This window comes from Spinacia oleracea, chromosome 2, assembly GCF_020520425.1.
Source record: "Spinacia oleracea cultivar Varoflay chromosome 2, BTI_SOV_V1, whole genome shotgun sequence".
NCBI classification, from domain to species: domain Eukaryota; kingdom Viridiplantae; phylum Streptophyta; class Magnoliopsida; order Caryophyllales; family Amaranthaceae; genus Spinacia; species Spinacia oleracea.
Genome location: NC_079488.1, coordinates 89,948,836 through 89,967,786, shown reverse-complemented (window position 1 = coordinate 89,967,786; position 18,951 = coordinate 89,948,836). Strand labels below are relative to the sequence as shown.

Here is an 18,951-nt window from a genome sequence, read left to right as displayed (position 1 = left end):
TTTGCGCAGGCTACATTGTTATAGTTTCGCAATATTGAGTTAATAATCGAGAGTTGCAACTTGATGTTGAGGCTAGTTTCAATAGGAAGGATTGGTATTAATAAATTGCTAGAGCCTGTTATTTCCAATTCTATGATTAATATCGACTCGAGAGAGCATGCTAATCTAGTTAATCATTTCATTGATTATTAATCATTATTTTCATCCCGGAATGTTGTTCATTGGTGAACCTTTATCCTAGGCCTTTTATTATTTATTTTCTCATTTTTAATTATTGTCGTAGTTTAATTACTCAAACCAACCCATTTACTTGTTACCAATAGTCTAGACCTCTATTTTAGTAGTAGAAAGAACGTTGTTTCCCTGTGGATTAGATCCTGACTTTCCTTACTATTTGGTTAGTGAATTTAGGTTTATCTTTGATTTGGTGATACGACTTTAGCCTATCACTAGCATTTATTCGGTTGGGTCGGGTAAGTGTTAAGATTCTCAACACAAAACTAACACGATTTAACCGCCTAAGAAAAAGTAACTAGTAATTTAACATATTTGGTGATAAACCTTTACAATGGAGCCATCTTTATTGAACAAACAAGACACGAATCGGACACGAAAAAACGGGTTGGTGTCAAGAGTTTTCAACACAATTAGTTAAACGGGCCAACACGACACGACACGCTTATTAAACGGGTCGTGTTGTGTCGTGTTGAGATTTCCCAACCCGTTTATATTCGACACGAACACAAATACGACCCGACACGACACGTTTTCCAGCTCTAACATTTATCCCCATTATACCTTTGTAAATATCCAAATCACCCACGTGTTTACTCTGAACTAAACATTTATCCAATTATACCCCTTAATTATCTATCTCTTCTACCCACATGAGTTAGATTCTATTGAGATTCACCTGACAAGTGTACTTAAGTTGGATTGTCTTAGATTCCCAAAGGGACTAACATTCAAGAGCGGAGGGAGCATTAGGAAAATTAATTTTAAGATTAATGACAATATTATACACAACAAAAATGAACATTTTATTTTTAGAAAATGAATATTTTGTTTTCATCAAATGAAAATTATTATATTCCAACATTTAATCAGGAAGCATATATTCAATCTTTATAATAAACATATATGAACGTTAGAATCTCACGAAATAAACATAAGTATGTACTAATATAAACTTCGAAAAAATCTAGATCTAAACAAAAGTTAAAACCCAAGATCTAAATTTCTTGATATTTGACAAGAAAAATGGAGATGTAAACCAGAAAAATTTTAAACCACTTAAAAATTTAGAAAGGAAAATTTGTTAAAAACAATCCTACCTTTTGGTGGTCTTCTATTAACAGTACAACAAATCAATTAATTCTAAATAATCCAACGTTTAACTATCGTTTCTAATAACAAGTCAAATGACCGGTGACCTGCTGAAACAGGTCAACGAGTCAAATATTGTCTCTTTTTCCAGGTCAACGAGTAAAATATGACACGTGTTTGTTTTTTTACAAGTTTGGCTTATTATTTTGAATTTAATTACAGGAAATATATTTTCTCTTTCCCCTCCATGTTGCCTTTCTCTCTCCTCATGTCTATAACCCCTCTTTACTTTGGTTCATCAATGGAGTCAAAATGGGCAGTGCTGCTTGTTGATTACTGTGTCACATGAAGCAACTCCGTATAAGCTTAAACTGAACTATGGCCTGGAGTTTTCAGAACCTGCCTTTTATCCATCAATGTCAATATGTTCTTAGCTTCATTGAACTTACGCTGACATGCCAATATGTTCGACATCAAAACATGATCTCCTCCATATGCTCTCTCCATATCCTGCATCTTCCTATGTATACACTCGGCTACTGCAACATCACCATGAAAGTCCACAACTTCTTTGGCCATGCCGTGCATAGCAAAATCGGATATGATCGATGTCCAAGACACGACATTTCTTCCACTTGGAAATATCTCCTCGAATATCTTCAATGCACTTACAATGCAACCACATTTGGCATAAGTATCAATGAAACAGTGTGTGACCTGACTACCATTTGCAATCAAACCACCTTTTTTTGCCGAAGGCATGTAATGATTGGCAATTTTTAGATCCCCAAGCTCAACGATAGCAGTAGAAACGGCTAACAGTGTAGCTTCAGTAGGCATAATGCCCCCAACCATCATCATTTCCTGAAACAGAGAAAATGCTCCAAGATAATTCTTCATTCCCGCGAACCCATCAATCATACCAGTTCAAGAAACAATATTCTTTATGGGCATGTTCCTAAATAAAGCAAGAGCCTCCTCAAGGTGACCCCATTTAACCAATCTAGTGAACATCACATGCCAAGTGACCAAATGTCTCTCAAGAATTTCGTCAAACACCTTGTTTGCATTACTCAACAAACCAAAATCAATGTACATGTTCAGTAATGCAGTCTGCACAAAAACATCACACTCAAATCCCAATTGTACAACAAGGGCATGGAGTTGAAAACCCGTAGATCTTTGATTCAGATTAGCACACGCAATGAGAAAAGAGTTCGTGAAGCTATCAAAGTTCAGATACAATGCTGTTGATTTTTGTGCTTGTTTGTACAGAGAGCGCCCTTCCAAAGCTCCGACATTTAATATGTTAAAAAGGGGACATAAAAGAGTAGGAAGGAAAAAAATGGGGGTGAATAGAATAGCAGAGGAGAGGGAGGGGAAACAGGGGAGGGGATAGGAATTTTAATAGCAGGGAAGGGGGGTTTAAACAACCAACGACAATAAACCGTCACGTCATTAAGTTCACCTGTTTCATCAGGTCAACATCTAACTTGATCTGTTATTAGAAGACGATAGTTAAACGTTGGATTATTTAGAATTAATTGATTTGTCGTACTATTAATAGAAGACCGACCAAATGTTGGATTATTTTTAACAAATTTTCCATTAAAAAATATGAGTACAAAATGTTTTACTCACCTTTAATTTTGGCATTTTTTCATCCAAAATCTTGTTCAAGTTGATTTTCTCTCAAACATCAATTGTTTCTTTCTTAATTTTGCTTGAAATCTCAAAAAATTGGTTACCTACGTTCGTTTTCCAATTTTGATGCATATTCTAGTGTTTTATGTGTTGTTGTGCCGACGAAACGGAAGAAAAAAAGCTTGTTGGAAGTTTAGTGGAGATTTTTTGGAGAGAAACAAATTTGGAAGATTTTTTTTCTTATTGTTTAGAGTGATATGAATATTAGAGAGAAGAATTTTCTGGAGAGAGAGAAAGTGGGGTTTTGAAATGAATTTTTTTATTTAACTTTATTTTAAAACCCTATATATAAGCTTTTTTAATACATGTGCTTGACACATGGGGGTACACCAATTTTTATTTTTTAGTAGGAACCTCGCACGGGTCAACCCGCCCGGATTAGCAGACTAAAAACTTTGAGAGTGGGGGGAGTGATAAGGGGAACCCTCCCTCAAAGTGCCCCTAGTGGGGAATGAACCCCCAACCTTTTGGTTGGAAGGTGAAATCCTTTCCACTAGGCCAAGACACACTTGGTTATGGGGGTACACCAATATATGACTGTACCTTGGTAGAACCATTGCGGATATCTATGTCACAAATTGAACCCAATCTGAATTTTATTCGACTCAATAATTATCGATCTGAACTTAACCTGTAACTCAAAATTACCTGTAATATACCCGACTTAAACCCGAGTTGACAAGGTTCGAACTTGAAAGTGAACCCTATCCGATTACCCGAATATGATCCAATCTAATACAGTAATGACCCAAGACCATAATGACTTAACAACCCGACTCAATGACCGTTTTGATAGCTCTATTCCGATTTCTGACCCCACTACGTTGCCTATTCACATCGAGCTTGTTTTCTTATTGGTTGCTCCACGCCACACCACGCCCAGACCATTTTCTCTCCCCTCTCCTACATAATTACACCCCCCCAAACATACGACAACACCCAAATCTCTCTCTTCACCCTCAAATTTTCATCTCAATTCCCCAATTTGTCGTCCCAAACAGGTGAGAATTCACTCAAATTTAGTTAGATCTGCATTATATGGGCTATTTCTTTCATTAAATATAATCAATATTCAGTTTTAGGTTTTTCAATTTTGTTTTTATTGGCTTTGATTTACGTTTTGCAGGTTTGCCGTATTGGAAAGATCCTTTTTTAGGAGGATTAGATCATGGTATTACTCTTTCGACTTTTAATTTATTCATCATTTCAGCACTGATTGTAGTATTCATCGTTCTTTTTATATTTTTTATTTGTCAACTACCCTACATTTCAAAATTTTAATTTTGGGGCTCTTGTATTCAATAGTTCTCGTTATACCTTGTTAAGTAATTTGAAACGCTTGTCAAATTTGAGCTAAAATTAGATCTCATATCACTTTTTTAATGAACAATGTTGATGTTATGCTTTTGATGTGAATAGCATACACGGGGTTTACTTTTTAGTGGATTATTGACTTTTGTGGTTTATTGTTATAGAGCAATTACATTTGTTGAGAGTTATGATTTTATATTGAAGTTGTTTACTGCTGTTTATAATCGAAGATGATTTTTTGTATTTGTTAGATTTGGTTGTTTTTATTTTCATAAAATTTATTATCTTTCTTTGGGGTAGGTGGATCTAGACGGATGGATTTAAGCTCATTTATACCTTTTTTTTTTTGGACAATTACCTAAAACTAGATCAAATGTGGATTATTTTCTACATTGGAATCATTTTTGTTGATGAAACTTGTAGAGTACTGTGTATACTTGAGGGCTAAGGTGAATAAGGTGCCAAAATCCAATTATTTTACTTCATTTGTTTGTTTGAGCGGAGTCCTAGTTTCGAAATTAAAGTAACTTGCAATATAACCTATTTCAATTGGCACAAGTTAGCTGTTTAGTTATATGGTGTTCTCTTCCTCAAGTTGACATAAAAGTAATTTCTATATAAGAATCTATGATGTCCCTAGTGATTGATTCTCCATCACTTTAACCAGTCCTAATTTCTTTGTAACATTCACTTTTATGAATGTGGCTAGTGTTAAGGCTTGTTAATCGGTTCGGCATTCCAAAATTTATTTGTAAGACTGAGAAGTGTTCAGATAATAGAAGACAGGGAGTTGTTTCCTTGAGTAGTATGAAAGGTGGTACCATTGCAGGACTTGGGCACAGCGGTAGTTGTCCTAAGAGCTAGTTTTCACTATTTAGGTTCGAGTTAAAATTTGTTAGTAAGATATAAAATTTTGAAGAAGTGGAGCAGTCATGAACCAGATGTAGGCTAATTGGGAAGCTCTATTGTGTGTTATGAGCATGAGGATCATTAAATCTATTTAGGTGCAAGTCAGTTGGCATAATTCAAAGAGGAGATGAAGGATAATGTAAATCTATTAATGCAATAGGAACAGAAAGTTATCCACGACTCTGTTAGTTAGCTCAATATTGTATGAATATGTACAGTAATGATGGTGGCCAATGTTGCATAGAATGTGAATAGGCAGGCAACTGTTTTTTTTCTTCTAATCCTTGTACGCTAAGCTCTTTCTTCAGTATAAAGGATTTTAGAAAGGGCTTCTTCCTCACCTAATATGCAATTCAGTAAGAGTAAACTGTTTTCTCTTACTGAATTGCACATATTAGGTGAGGAAGAAGCCCTTTTTCAAATTTCAATTTTTTTTGGATGCCTTGTTCCATTAGTCGCTAGACTTTAGATAATTGGTGTGAGTTTTAAGACTGGTTTTTCACATGAACAGGCAGTTAACGAGGTTGAAGCTAAAGGCCTCAATCCAGGCCTCATAGTTTTGTTGGTTATTGGAGGACTTCTATTAACCTTCCTAGTTGGGAATTTCATACTTTACACCTATGCTCAGAAGAACTTACCACCAAAGAAGAAGAAGCCTATTTCAAAGAAGAAGATGAAGAGGGAGAGGCTCAAGCAAGGTGTTGCACCTCCTGGAGAATAGATATCTATTGGTCCTCAGTAAATCTACCTTTGGTTCTGTCCGCAATACTGAATTGCTGCTTCGGTCATGTAACTCTAGATTGTGTTTTGATCATTTTGTAGTTAATCACAGGTTAAATTTGCGTATGAGTCAGTAGTAAGTATGAGGATTATGGCAAACTCAAATTGCTTCAATAAGCAGGGTCTTTTTGTACTTGGTTTCAATTTCACCCAAAGCGGGCTTATCACTCATATTTACACTTCCATGTGGTAGGCTGATGGGCACTTATTTGCGGGTGTAAAGATGTGGGGAGTGTTTCTTATTGGGTTATTTTGTTGGTAACTTTGTGCTTGGCTATCTTAGTACTTGGTATTCACCCGAAGCAACATTTGTGTTATAATCCGTTTATCTGATGGAAATATTGTGTTTTATGTCATTCATATTCTGATCTAGTAGCTGTCCATTTCTGATGGAGCCAAAGATTAATTTGTTCTTTTGGCTGTGGATGTAATGGACTAAATCAAAATGGCTCTTAATACCTATTCGCTTCCTTTCCATGAAATAGAAGATGGTCGTTCCATTGTTATCCCGTTATCGCTTTTGGGTCAATTGAAAACAACCTTTTTGCAATTGCAGGGGTAAGGTTGCGTACATCCGACCCCCTTATCCTGCTTCTTTGAGGCAATGGGGTAATGATAATGATAATGATGATGTACATGTTGAATTTGGTAATATACAACCACCCTAATCTCCCTCAACTTTTGCGACATGATTCAAATGAATAATCCGTGTATAAAAATCGATTAAATCAATGGATAGATCCTCCAACGATGCACTTACACAGTTACGTTATCCGTAGACTCACAGTCGTCATATTTATCAATTCAGACAATAATAATAGTTGAATAAACATAAGACATTGTTACACGCCTACAAATTATAAAGAAGATAAAGACAAAACAAGAAGAAGTTGTGACAAAATTAGGCTTCTTCTTATTCAATTTGTAGGCCCTCTACTTTCTATTTTGTGCAGTGCCATAACAGAACTTTCTACAATAACTATTTTTTCTCAATTCCCACCAAAACAAAACTCCGTACTACATTTTTTCTCTCCTCTTTCTTTTTGAAGATGCAGAGGTTATTTGCAGCCAGAAGAAAACTCACCTCTGCTGTATTGTTATGGAGATCTCCAACACTTTCTGCTTCTTTTTCTACCTCCCTTCTCTTTGATGATACTCAGATTCAGGTTTCGATTTCTTTTCCTTTTTACACTATTCACATGAATATAGATTTTTTTTTTCTCTTTTTGGTTCTTTTCAACATAAGATCACAAATGTTGTTTAACAACAATATGGCAAATTCAGAAGAAAATTGAATAAATTAAATTCCACCATTTAGAAAACCCCAAAACACGAGCTTATCAGTTATCATCACCTACAAATTTCCTATTTTTTTTTAACCAAAAGAATGCAGATTTTGTGGAAGAAGTTGTTTGTTGAAAATGTTAAAATAAAGAAGTTTGGCATGTTTGCAGTTCAAGGAAAGTGTTGCGCAATTTGCACAAGAAAATATTGCTCCTTGTGCAGAGAAAATTGATAAAACGAATTACTTTCCCAAGGTTGGTATGCCTTCATTATTATTTGGTTGAGTTTTTAAAGCTAATGATTAATTTAGATGATTACAAAGTTTCTAGTACAAACATACTGACTGTATTTTTGGTAGGATGTGAATCTATGGAAACTCATGGGGGACTTCAATCTTCACGGAATTACAGCACCAGGTGCTCTTTTGTTAAACTATGCTTTAATGTTGATGACTTGATTAACTGTAGGATGATTTCATATTCAATTGTTCATTTTGGTGCTTTCTGCTGGCATGCTATGCTACATTTCTTTGGGTGTAGGCGTGTAGCGAGAGCCACAAAGGGCAATGATATAGACTAGATTTAATCCTAGGGGTTGGCATCCACATGCGTGATACATGGCACGAGATGGGTACAATAGGACTTGTTGAGTTATACTATCTCATTAACTTACTGTTGAGCCACCAGTTAGTGGTTTGAATCGTAATGGTATGGGTACTGCATGAATATACGTATAGCCATTAGGCAAATTATGGACTATTTCTGATCCTGACTGTGTAGGATTACACCGTTCTTTGTAAGGAAGACAAGTCAAGGTGTCGGAACTCGAAAGTAACCTATGATACATATTTTAATACCCTTGAGTAAGAATGACGAAGTTGAAAGTTTTCTCCGTTAGGCTCCATTTGGTTGGGTGTAAAACATTTTCATGGAAAACAATTTACAATGGAAAACACAATTCCAAAATTTGTTTTCCGTTGTTTGGTTCCATGTAAGAAAAATGATGAAACGAAAGGAAAATGAAAGGAAGTAGTGAGAGGAGTGAACAATAGAGATAAGGAAAAGGAAGGAAAACAGTTCTCCCTTCATTTGGAAGGGAAAATGGTTTTCCATCATTTGGAGAGCAATTTTACTCCTAGGGAAGATGGTTTTAAACTCCTTTGCAAATCAAACAATGTAAAATTGAAAATAGAGGAAAACTGTTTTCCAGGAAAATCTTTTACGCCCTACCAAACGGAGCCTTAATGATGCCGCAATGTCAGTCAGTGAGGCGTGGATGCTAGTCCCACTGTGTTGCAATCATAGCGGTAGCAACATCGTGGTCGATTTTTCTAGCAAGGCTGCCAAGCATCGATATAAGGGGGAGGGGCCATTTTGGTAGAAGCATAATAATTTTGTTCTTTGTGGTTTGAAGAACAAGAAACAAGATAGTTAGGTAGTTAGGGTAGAAGCTCGATAAATAGAGAATATCAGAGAGAGAGTTTGTTGAATATTGCTGAATATTATTGGGAGTTTGTTGTTAGTTTGGTAATTTAGTTTATAATTTGGGAGAGAGCAAGCCTATCGGAAGGTTTCAACTACCCTCTATAATTGCTGTTTTTTTACAGATAGTAATCAATCAAACTTCATCCTTTAATCTCACATGTCTCTCTTAAGTCTGTCCAAATGTAAGTTGATGCTAAAGGCCGTGGGGCATCTCACTGATCATTTACATGCCCCCGAAATATCATTCAGCAATTTTTACTTTCTGTTAAATGATTTTATACAAGGTGAATTAGGCATGCTCTTCCATATGTGTAAAACTTGCTGGTAGCATATTATTCCTCCTCAATCTTAACTGATTTTATTCAGTTTCCTTTCTAACATATTTTTGGATAACTCAACCTGTTTTCTTTGGTTTTTGAATTAAATCACCTTGGACTCTTGAGTTTGATGATAAGAACTTCAACTGATAAGCACCAAATTAAATCCTGGTTTGTTTTGTGGCCATCTCTTTGTGTACTCATGTTAATTTTTAAAATGAAGCTTTAGCTACCAGTATTGGTGAAGGTTCATTTGCCTGCCGTCATTACTTGGTTGGCTAAGAATTCCTTACTCCCGGTGCCATAATTTGTTTGGTTGAGGACTTGAGGGTTTACTTGTTCATTGCCCTGTCATGTTGGAAGGCTTTTGCTATGGAGAAAGTGATTGTCAGTCTCTCGCTTCCTCTGTATATCCAGTGCAAGAGTACCACGCCCCCTAGCTCATAGAGATATGTGCAATGATACAGTGGCTTGTTTCAGGCACTAGTTACAGGCACTAGTTAAAGCTTAGATGCTTAGTGTAGAATGAACTCTGGAAATAGGATGGCATGTCTATGTTTTTGGTGTTCTTTGTCTTCTGTGTAGTACGCCCCTGTATCTACATGTTCGATCTTCTTAATTTCTTTTAATTCAGTTGCTGCTATAGGTTTCTTGACCTATTGAAATTTCTCCATGCTATTGCAGGCATTTTTTAGGCTCATTCTTACTCCTTCCGTCCTATTAGTTATCGATTTTTTCTTTTTGAGAAGTCCTAAAATAAATTGCCAAGTTTCTGTTAGTATGCTTCAGAACTGAATGGCTATTGGTGGGAAACATCACATGTTTTCATTCTGTAATATGCCAACTATTAAAGGCCCGAGGGGGTACAACTTGTTAAATTTTACTGCATAAATAGGCTTTGACCTAAAACTTTTGGTTAGCTATTTTTAATAAATTCCAAAGATTCTATGCTGTTACACATTGTCCTGCATGGTATAAGTGAATTCTATTAATTTTTTGTTACAGAGGAGTATGGTGGACTCGGTCTTGGCTATCTTTATCACTGTATTGCAATGGAAGAAATCAGTCGTGCTTCTGGTTCAGTTGGCCTATCATATGGAGCTCACTCTAATCTTTGTATTAATCAGCTAGTAAGTTCCATAACTCAAGAATTAGAATGCTATATTATCTATATCATATGCTTTCGTTCTCAAGTAAGGGTCATGTATTCAGGTGAGGAATGGGAACCCTGCTCAGAAGCAGAAATATTTGCCAAAGGTATAACACTCTAAATTGTGCTATATGTCATCAACAGGCTTATTCTTGTTGATTGCTATAGTCTAATTCATTCCTAACCTTCAAAATTATGGTTCTAAGCTACTTCAATAAACATGCTTGCTCGCCTCCTGAAAGGAAAAAGTACGTAAAGGAAAGTTTAGGTTAATAATTTATATACTCCCTCATTTCTGTTACGATCTTCCTAATTACTGTAGCAACATAACCATGGAATTGAGAGGGTTAGTAGAAAGTAGGTCCCTTTTTTGACCTATTGGCAGGAAAGAGAGTTGTATAGAGACATTGTTACATTGATATTATTAAATAGTATAAGTACACCCATGTGGTAATGGTAAGGAAAGGGTAAATGTGAATATTATCTTTGACATTATTTGAATAAATCAGAAGTTTAAAGATAAAAGAACAACCCAACGGAAAATAGGAAGATAAAAAAAAGGATGTAGGGACTACACTCTTGTGTTCCTTAGATTGGAGGTGTCAGGGTATTTGACTAATACACGTTCAAGGTAATGTGCGATGTGGCTTCTGTCATATTATAATCGCAGCCAAATTGCGCAGTTGAATGGAGGGCTGGGGTGGGGGAAAGGGGGACAATTCCTTTGTGAATGCGATGTTCAATTGCGCATAATTATCTTGTTATTGCGAGAGTTTCATTAGATTTTGTTTGTCCCAATTGTTACCGTTCTTGAACCATCCTTGCCTAATCCCAGACTGTCCTCTTTTTTGATGTTGCAAATATATTTATTAGGATGATGGGAAGGTCTTATCAGTATTTAAATCCTTTTTTAACAATGAACAAAGTCTTTTTTTTGTTGTGGGCAAAGTCACATTTTGTCGTCGTTATGGGCTAAGGGTGGCGGCAGGGTTTTGAAGGATCACTCAGTTGGCAAGGTTAAAGGAACTCGATTAGGAGAAAATTGTCCTCTTTTATGGAGGTGTTAATATAATACTTTTCTTTTAATTTCTTTGACTTTTTTTCCTTTTTCCTCCGCCAACTATGTGTTGGTGCATCAAATTCTGTGTCATTTGAAGCTTATCAGTGGGGAGCATGTTGGAGCTTTGGCAATGAGTGAACCTAATGGTATGCATTCTGTACCTTTTCCTTCCGCTCTTACTGACAGGCAAAGTTGCAGTTATCAGTATGATCATGATTACCAGAGGGCAGATCTTGTCACCTTTTAGTTGTCCCTTATATCTTCTGCACTTTGTAACTTTGCAGCTGGTTCAGATGTTGTTGGTATGAAATGTAGAGCTGATCGTGTTGATGGTGGTTATATGCTAAACGGGAACAAAATGTGGTGCACAAATGGCCCCACTGCTCAAACACTGGTGTGCACAATTTTCCATTAACTCATACAACAACATGCATTTTTCTGTTTACTCAAGGATATTATGTGTGTGTGCAAAATTTTCCATCAACTCATACAACAGCATGCATTTTTCTGTTACTCGAAGATATTATGTGTGTGTGTGTCAATTGTTATCCATTAGAGCCACATTTGCAATTCAACTTCTCGTTTGCTGAAGCCTTAAACTTGCAAGTAATGATCATTTGTTCACCAATTTTCAGGAACGGAATTAAGAATTAATAGGACTAATATTGAAAGTAGTGTATTTCTGTACCCATCTGGTTAAAGAATAGTAGTTCTGTTGAAAATTGCATGAACTCCATCATAGATAGTAACTAAATAGCTTCTGTTGGTCTTATCACTGAATGAAAATTCCATTACATGTTTGTTTTAAGCTTTTAATTATAATGGCTGTTATTTGCCAGAATATTTCTATGCAGAATTTCTTGTGGGTTTCTTATGTACGTATTAAAGACTAATATAGACGATCAAAATGTTAGAGAACATTTCTATTTAAGTTTTCATGTAGATGATCTAAGAAAGTATTCAGAAGCTGTTATATTATTGGCTACAGGATCTTGAACTACTATCCCCTGAAGAATTTGTGTCATATTGTCAGGCTGAGACTGAATACAATATACTGATGTTGATATAATCTGAGATAGTTGTGGAGTGCAGATAATTATTGATAGAACTAACATACTTTTTGGTTTGAGCTGCACCTACCGCAAGTGATACCATTAGATGGGTTAGGAACTGGATGTTGGGATATGATGCCTACAAAAATTGGTGTTAGATACTCAGTCGAAAAATCCAAGAAAGCTTCTGTAGCTTTGTTTTTCTGTCCTGCTTTGGTGGACACGTGTAAGCCTCTAAGGCAACAAATTCCCCAAAACAATAGAAATGAGACCAAAAAGGCATTTTGTGTGGGCCTAATGTTTCACGCTAACCTGTTGTCCTATTTCATGCCTCATCTTTGACGTATCTATTACATTATACTAAAACAGGAGTGTCACTCCTGGTGCAAAATTCTCCCGGCAAAACATTTTTCCAAAAAAAATCACTATCTTTTTTACTTTCTATCCTTTTTTTTTATCAACCGGTCATGTATGGAAAAAAATAGACTTCATATTTGTTTATAGATTATGGAATTAATATAGTTTGCTAAAAATAATTTGGTTAATATTTTAGTCAAATCGTTATATTAATAATGAAAAATGCATTTACTCAATATTTGTTTCGAATCAACATATTAGTAATTAGCGTATCAAGTGTATAAAATATGTAATACGTAGTAGGTAGGAAATTGTATATTCTATATGATGATTAAATGAATACGTTTAAGATTCAATAATTATAATTATGCAGTAACTCTACAGTGAGAAATATTTCAGTCAATTATATTACAGAGTATTAAAAAATTGGTCAAGTAATTTTTGAATAATCGTGCATGCACGGGACCTAATTTAGTTTATCCATTATCTTCATAACGAGATGCCTTGTTGGAGCAGGTTGTTTATGCAAAAACAGACATGGCCGCGCACTCCAAAGGGATCACTGCGTTCATCATTGAAAAGGGAATGCCTGGGTACTGAACTGCATACTATTTATTGTCAATTAACAATTATCTCTGTTTTTTTCTTGTATATCTTTTAAATAACTCACTATTTCCGGTAGTATAACCCTTATAACCCTGCCGGACCATTCATCCACAATTCCACATGCAAATGCAGTTAATTGTAACAGTGTAGTTGCGACATAGATAAGATGAGTTGTGTTTAATCTCATATTATAATCTCACCACTTTGATGTTGAAGTACTATAAATTTGAGGCTGACCGATCGCCACCTTAATGGTCCTTATATTAATCTATCTCTTAGCATGATCAATTTGGCATGTTTTGGTGAAGTAAACTATTGATAAAACCAATGTCTCTTTTATTGCCCATTTCCATTTGCATATTACTTCGTATTTATTATCAACTATTAGTATAATCTTTTTAATGCTTTAGAGGATATTTACTATACTTCTATTATAGGCAATGTGTCGTAGTCTGAATGTTTCGACACCGGATCTGTACGATGCGCTTTGGCCTTTTGGCGGCAAGGATGCAAGCCTTGTGCGGAATGAGTGTCTTAGGGCTCGTAGGGGTTTGATTCAGAATGACCACTCTTGTCTATTGTTGACCAGAGCAAGGGACGAGGGTCGACCGGGGGCTTGTCTGCGTATAGCAGGCACAAGTGGGATCGACAACGAGAGTGTATCTGATGCGGGACTTTAATTGATTTTGGGAGGCTTTAGAGGGAGTGGTGGCACAATATCTATAAAGGCCTACAACGAAACACATCCAATTAAAGCGATGCCAATAATTGGTGAGAAGTAGGAATTCATTGATTCATACTCCTCATAGAGGTGTATTTTGAATTAGCTACAAACTATCAGTGAACACTGGATTGACAGTAACATATTGATTCTATCTAAAGTTTAAAAAACTATTAGAAAAGTCCTTGAAAGCATTAGATAAGAAAAACACAAGAAAATGAAGGTTGAATTCGAACATCCTCCCTCACCTAAGCGTTGACGTTCCCGTCGACTTACAAGAATTACAATAGATAAAATAAAAGTCTCACATTCTAAATTCTGCAGTCTCTGTTGCGACAATGGTCGGTGGCAGTTGATGGAATGTTCTTGAATCTGGTTGTCTCTTGGTTGGTGAACGAGCTTCTGCTGAAGTCTATTCCTACAACGCGCATCAACATCACAAACTTATCTAGTGCTTCATCTAGTTCACGGATTGCATCTCTTTCTTGCATGAGCTCGTCGACCAGAGTCTCGAGTCTTTCTATTTATTTTCTTTCGATGGTCTCCGTCGTGTTTCTATCTAGGGTCTCTCGATGCCAAGGTTTAACGTTGGCTCTGGTACCAACCGATTGTCGTGGTCTGAATGTTTCGCCACCGGTTCCGTGCGGCGCGCTCTAGGCTTTTGGTAGTAAGGGCGTAAAGTCTTGTGCGGAGTGAGTGTCTCGGGGCTCAGAGGGGCACGATCAAATGTTTGATTAAGAATGCGCACTCTTGCCTATTGGCGACAAGAGCGAGGGACGAGGGTCAATCGGGGTGTTAGTGTTCGCATTCACACCAGACACAAGCGGGATTGACAATCAGAGTGTATCTGATTGCGGGACTTTGATTGATTTTGGGTGCTTTGGAGCGTGTGGCGGCACAATATCTATAAAAGGCCTACAATGAAGCACTAGCAATAAAGCGATGGCCACAATTGGTGAGAAGTAGGATTTCATTCATTGATACCCCTCATAGAAGTTTATTTTGAATTAGCTATAAACTACCATTGTAACTAGATTGGCAATAACATATAATTCTATCTAAAGCTTAGAAACCTGTTAGAAAAGTTCTAAAAACATTAGATAAGCAAATAAAAGTGAAGGAAGGTTGGATTCTAACATAATGCCTTTGGACATTAATCTAATTGATCCATAGTGAATCATTTTGTACATAAGCTGTAATTCTGTAAGTTTCACAATGTATAGCATAATAATTCTGTAGGTTTTGTTACTTAAAAGATTTAAAAAACCTGTTATTAGTCTTCAAAATCCTAACTAGCAAATGCATTTACTTTAAAGAAATTACTATACCTCAATAGTTTGATTTTAATCTTTCCTTGAGATACCATTATTTGCTTATCAAAATCCATGAAACACTAAGACCATGGAATGTTTTAAAAAAAAAATTATCAATCTGTTTACTTGGACTTCTTTTCATTCTTGGTGTACTTTGTCTGTCCGTCGGGTTCATGCATGTTCGACTCTGATCTCTATGTCCTGTGAATTTTCGAAAAATATCCAAGGCTCCCATGCTTAGGACAGATACCAACTTTTTTAATCAGGGATTTGAAGCACTCATAGGTGATGAGTCCATCCATCAGTGAGATTTTAAGTGAAAGTGTTTGCAATTTTTTCAAAAGCTGTCACTCTTCTCTACTAGAAAATGTATGCCAGTTTATTTCTAGGTGTCAGATAGAACTGGGTATTTGAGTAAATTACTAAATTTATCTTCTGAATGGTATAATTCTTGATCTCATCCTATTATACCCCTTTTACATGGACTGCAGATTCAGCACTGCCCAAAAACTAGACAAACTGGGAATGCGAGGAAGTGACACGTATGTGTTCTGACTGTTCTCTATGAATTACCTCATGATTCAATCACATGTATTTTTGTTTTGATGCTTTAGTGTTGGATTGCAAAATACCTTGCAGATGTGAACTTGTTTTCGAGAATTGCTTTGTACCTCAGGATAATGTGCTTGGGGAGGAAGGAAAAGGTGAAAGTTATGCTCTTTGAATCTAGATTATATACAGTTTTAACATGGTCGACTGGTCGTCGCAGCTCAAGTCACCTCCTCTTTGAAAAGGCCTTTGTAAGGGTGCATCAGCAAAGAAACTGACCCCTCAATCACCTTTACAAGGTTTATGATCCAATTGGCTGGCCTAAAGTATCTTTTGATCATAATTTAAAACAAAAGCTTCAGTTGGACAAATGTTTCTCTTCTTAAAGTTCTATAAATAATTGGAGAAAAGTATTTCCCTTGATTTATTTATAGAGTATTAACAAAGAGAATTACCTAAGTACATGTTCAAATTTTCTTATACGAGTTTAAGTATTTGACACTTATACAAGAGGGGAAGTTATGTGAGCCGTGCTGGAATATGTATGAAAATATGAAGAAATAATAGACTTCCACTTCTCCAAAATAGAAATTCCTTTCTTGAGCTGATTGTAGATAAAGTTTAACTCGTTCCCTAATTTCTCCTCATCCATATTCCAGCATAGGTCACATAACATCCTCTCTTGTAAATAATAATGCTAGCTGGCATTTCTCTCTGGCCTCTCTTCCAGTTAGGAGTTTGAAAATGAGTTAGAATAGATCTCTCGTCCTCAAGAAGGATTTGTGAAGTTTTATGATAGTTTCGGTCTTTTAACATAATCCTGCTCTTATATCTGGGCTTTTGATTGGATATGAGGACACCAGCGAGGAAATTTCTATAATGATTTTTACTGGTTGTCAGAACTGACAACACTACAACTCTCCTTTTCTGGGGTTGGATCTGTATACCCAACATAGGAAAGTCGACATGTCAACCTTTTCAAAGCCTTTTTTCTTCTTCTGGTGTTTGAGAGTTGTGTTAAAATCTATACATGTTTTTAAGAGACTTGTGATTTTTCTTGAGGGGGCTCCAGATAGTCTAGATTTCATGCATGCTGGCCTATGTTACTTGGACTTGACTAGAAGTGTCAGACACTGGTACATCTTCAAGTGTCATCCCGCAGCCATTTTATGAAACTCTTGCATGACTTGGTCCAAAATGAAGTGTCTTAGTGGGTCATACCCCTGAACGATTGAGATGAAATGAAGAGTTGGACTAACAATCATGCTGGCTGACACTGCTTTCTTGCATCTCTTCCAGGGGTATATGTTATGATGTCAGGGCTGGACTTGGAGAGGCTTGTTTTGTCCGCTGGCCCTCTTGGTATTATGCAGTCTTGCCTTGATGTTGTTCTTCCTTATGTTCGGCAGAGGGAACAGTTTGGACGTCCAATTGGCGAATTTCAGTTTATACAGGTTTATTTCTGGCATGCTGAAGTCTTCAGTTCCTTTTAATAGCTTTTGGACTTCCAGTTTTAAGGTCCTGATTAACGCAGTTGGTTCACTGATGCAGGGTAAAGTTGCTGACATGTACACTTCCCTGCAGTCTTCAAGGTAAGAGTTTTATGAAATTGATGACTTTCCCATTTGCATGAGTAGTTTAAAGAGGTTTTAAGTAAAAAATGAATTCATTGAGTGTTCTCTAACCCTTTACAGGTCATATGTGTACTCAGTTGCAAGGGACTGTGACGGTGGAAAAGTTAACCCGAAGGTGTGTTAATAGGAATATTATGATATTACTTTGCTTTGTTTTTTACCCAGCTAAGGTATCGTAATGTTGCTTCTTTATGTCCTACAATGTTAGGTGTCCTACAATGTTTGGTGTGTTATATATCTTATCATTTTCTTCTGTCTGCAAGCCATACCAGGAAGTAATGCAGCTGCATGTCTTATACATAGTATAGTGTAGTCTATTACCATACAGTCATTTCATAATGTTTATTTCCTCCATCAACTTGTACGTGTCACCAACGGACTGCCTAATCAATTCTGCCAGTGATCACAATATCTTTATTTTTCTGTTCCGCTTATATGTTTGTTACTCATTCTGTTCTAAGGATTCCTTTGTTTCCCCTCTAAATGCTTGCAGGACTGTGCTGGAGTTATTCTTTGTGCTGCTGAAAGAGCTACACAGGTTGCATTACAGGTAAAGGTTTACTCTTGTAATATATGTACCTTGGATATCTGTACGTCATCTTAAGGGTGTGTTCTCTTCAATTTATAGAGTTATAGGACCTGTTTGTTACAGGTGAACTGTTTGTTATTTCCAAGATACCTTGATTGAAATTGAATGGATATATGCATTTGCAGGCTATACAATGTCTTGGAGGCAACGGTTACGTGAATGAGTATTCTACAGGGCGTCTTCTCCGGGATGCCAAATTATATGAGATTGGAGCAGGAACCAGTGAGATTAGGAGAATGATCATCGGCCGCGAACTGTTCAAGGAACAATGAGCACTCTAGTATACTGACTAATGGCCAACAATGAAGTACTGTATTAGTGTATGTGGGATTGTGGAGCATCGTGGAAGCGTAGTTTGCGGACTCTGCTAGACCTTGTGCTTCATATCTTCTGTTGTAGTCTTCCATCTAATGCAGTCCTTCCCATGGTTGGAATCACAGCTGATCACGAAACTGATATAGCTTTACAGGATCTGTTTATAAAAGTGCAATAATATCAATCATTTCAGAACTTCTAAAATTTAACTATGACCAATAGTTTTAGGGTTTGGACATGTGAATTCAATTAGCTTGTAAGATGATAGAAATTCATACATCCTCGTGACGGGTTGCCTCGTGCTATAATAGGTCCCTTTAAGGAACAAAAGGTCTTGCTCACATGAGGTGTACACTAAATTTATTGTACATCGGAATAACTTTTATCCAGTTTTTTGTAACATGTAATATGTTTTGATTGACTTTATATTATGAAAAAAATAGTTGATAGATAAACATTTCAAAGGATTAAAGGTTTACTTTATCTATTA

General features: G+C 36.3%; 2 protein-coding genes and 1 pseudogene across 2 annotated transcripts; 2 read left to right on the top strand and 1 right to left on the bottom strand.

The window, feature by feature from the left end:
* Positions 1-1,283: 1,283 nt before the first annotated feature.
* On the bottom strand, positions 1,284-2,727 carry LOC110779083 (pentatricopeptide repeat-containing protein At1g09220, mitochondrial-like; annotated as a pseudogene).
* Positions 2,728-3,865: 1,138 nt separating this feature from the next.
* Positions 3,866-6,386, top strand: LOC110779082 (DNA-binding protein S1FA-like). Its single transcript, NM_001426332.1, has 3 exons — positions 3,866-4,031; positions 4,157-4,201; positions 5,762-6,386. The coding sequence occupies exons 2-3, from the start codon at positions 4,199-4,201 to the stop codon at positions 5,969-5,971; spliced, it is 213 nt and encodes a 70-aa protein (NP_001413261.1). The 5' UTR covers positions 3,866-4,031; positions 4,157-4,198; the 3' UTR covers positions 5,972-6,386.
* Positions 6,387-6,912: 526 nt separating this feature from the next.
* Positions 6,913-18,887, top strand: LOC110779081 (isovaleryl-CoA dehydrogenase, mitochondrial). The gene is made up of 15 exons (NM_001426331.1): positions 6,913-7,196; positions 7,485-7,568; positions 7,673-7,730; positions 10,121-10,245; positions 10,328-10,372; positions 11,423-11,471; positions 11,610-11,719; positions 13,251-13,327; positions 15,866-15,916; positions 16,014-16,078; positions 17,223-17,377; positions 17,475-17,515; positions 17,618-17,672; positions 18,051-18,107; positions 18,272-18,887. Exons 1-15 carry the CDS (start codon positions 7,080-7,082, stop codon positions 18,416-18,418), a joined length of 1,236 nt encoding a protein of 411 aa, NP_001413260.1. The 5' UTR covers positions 6,913-7,079; the 3' UTR covers positions 18,419-18,887.
* Positions 18,888-18,951: the final 64 nt, after the last annotated feature.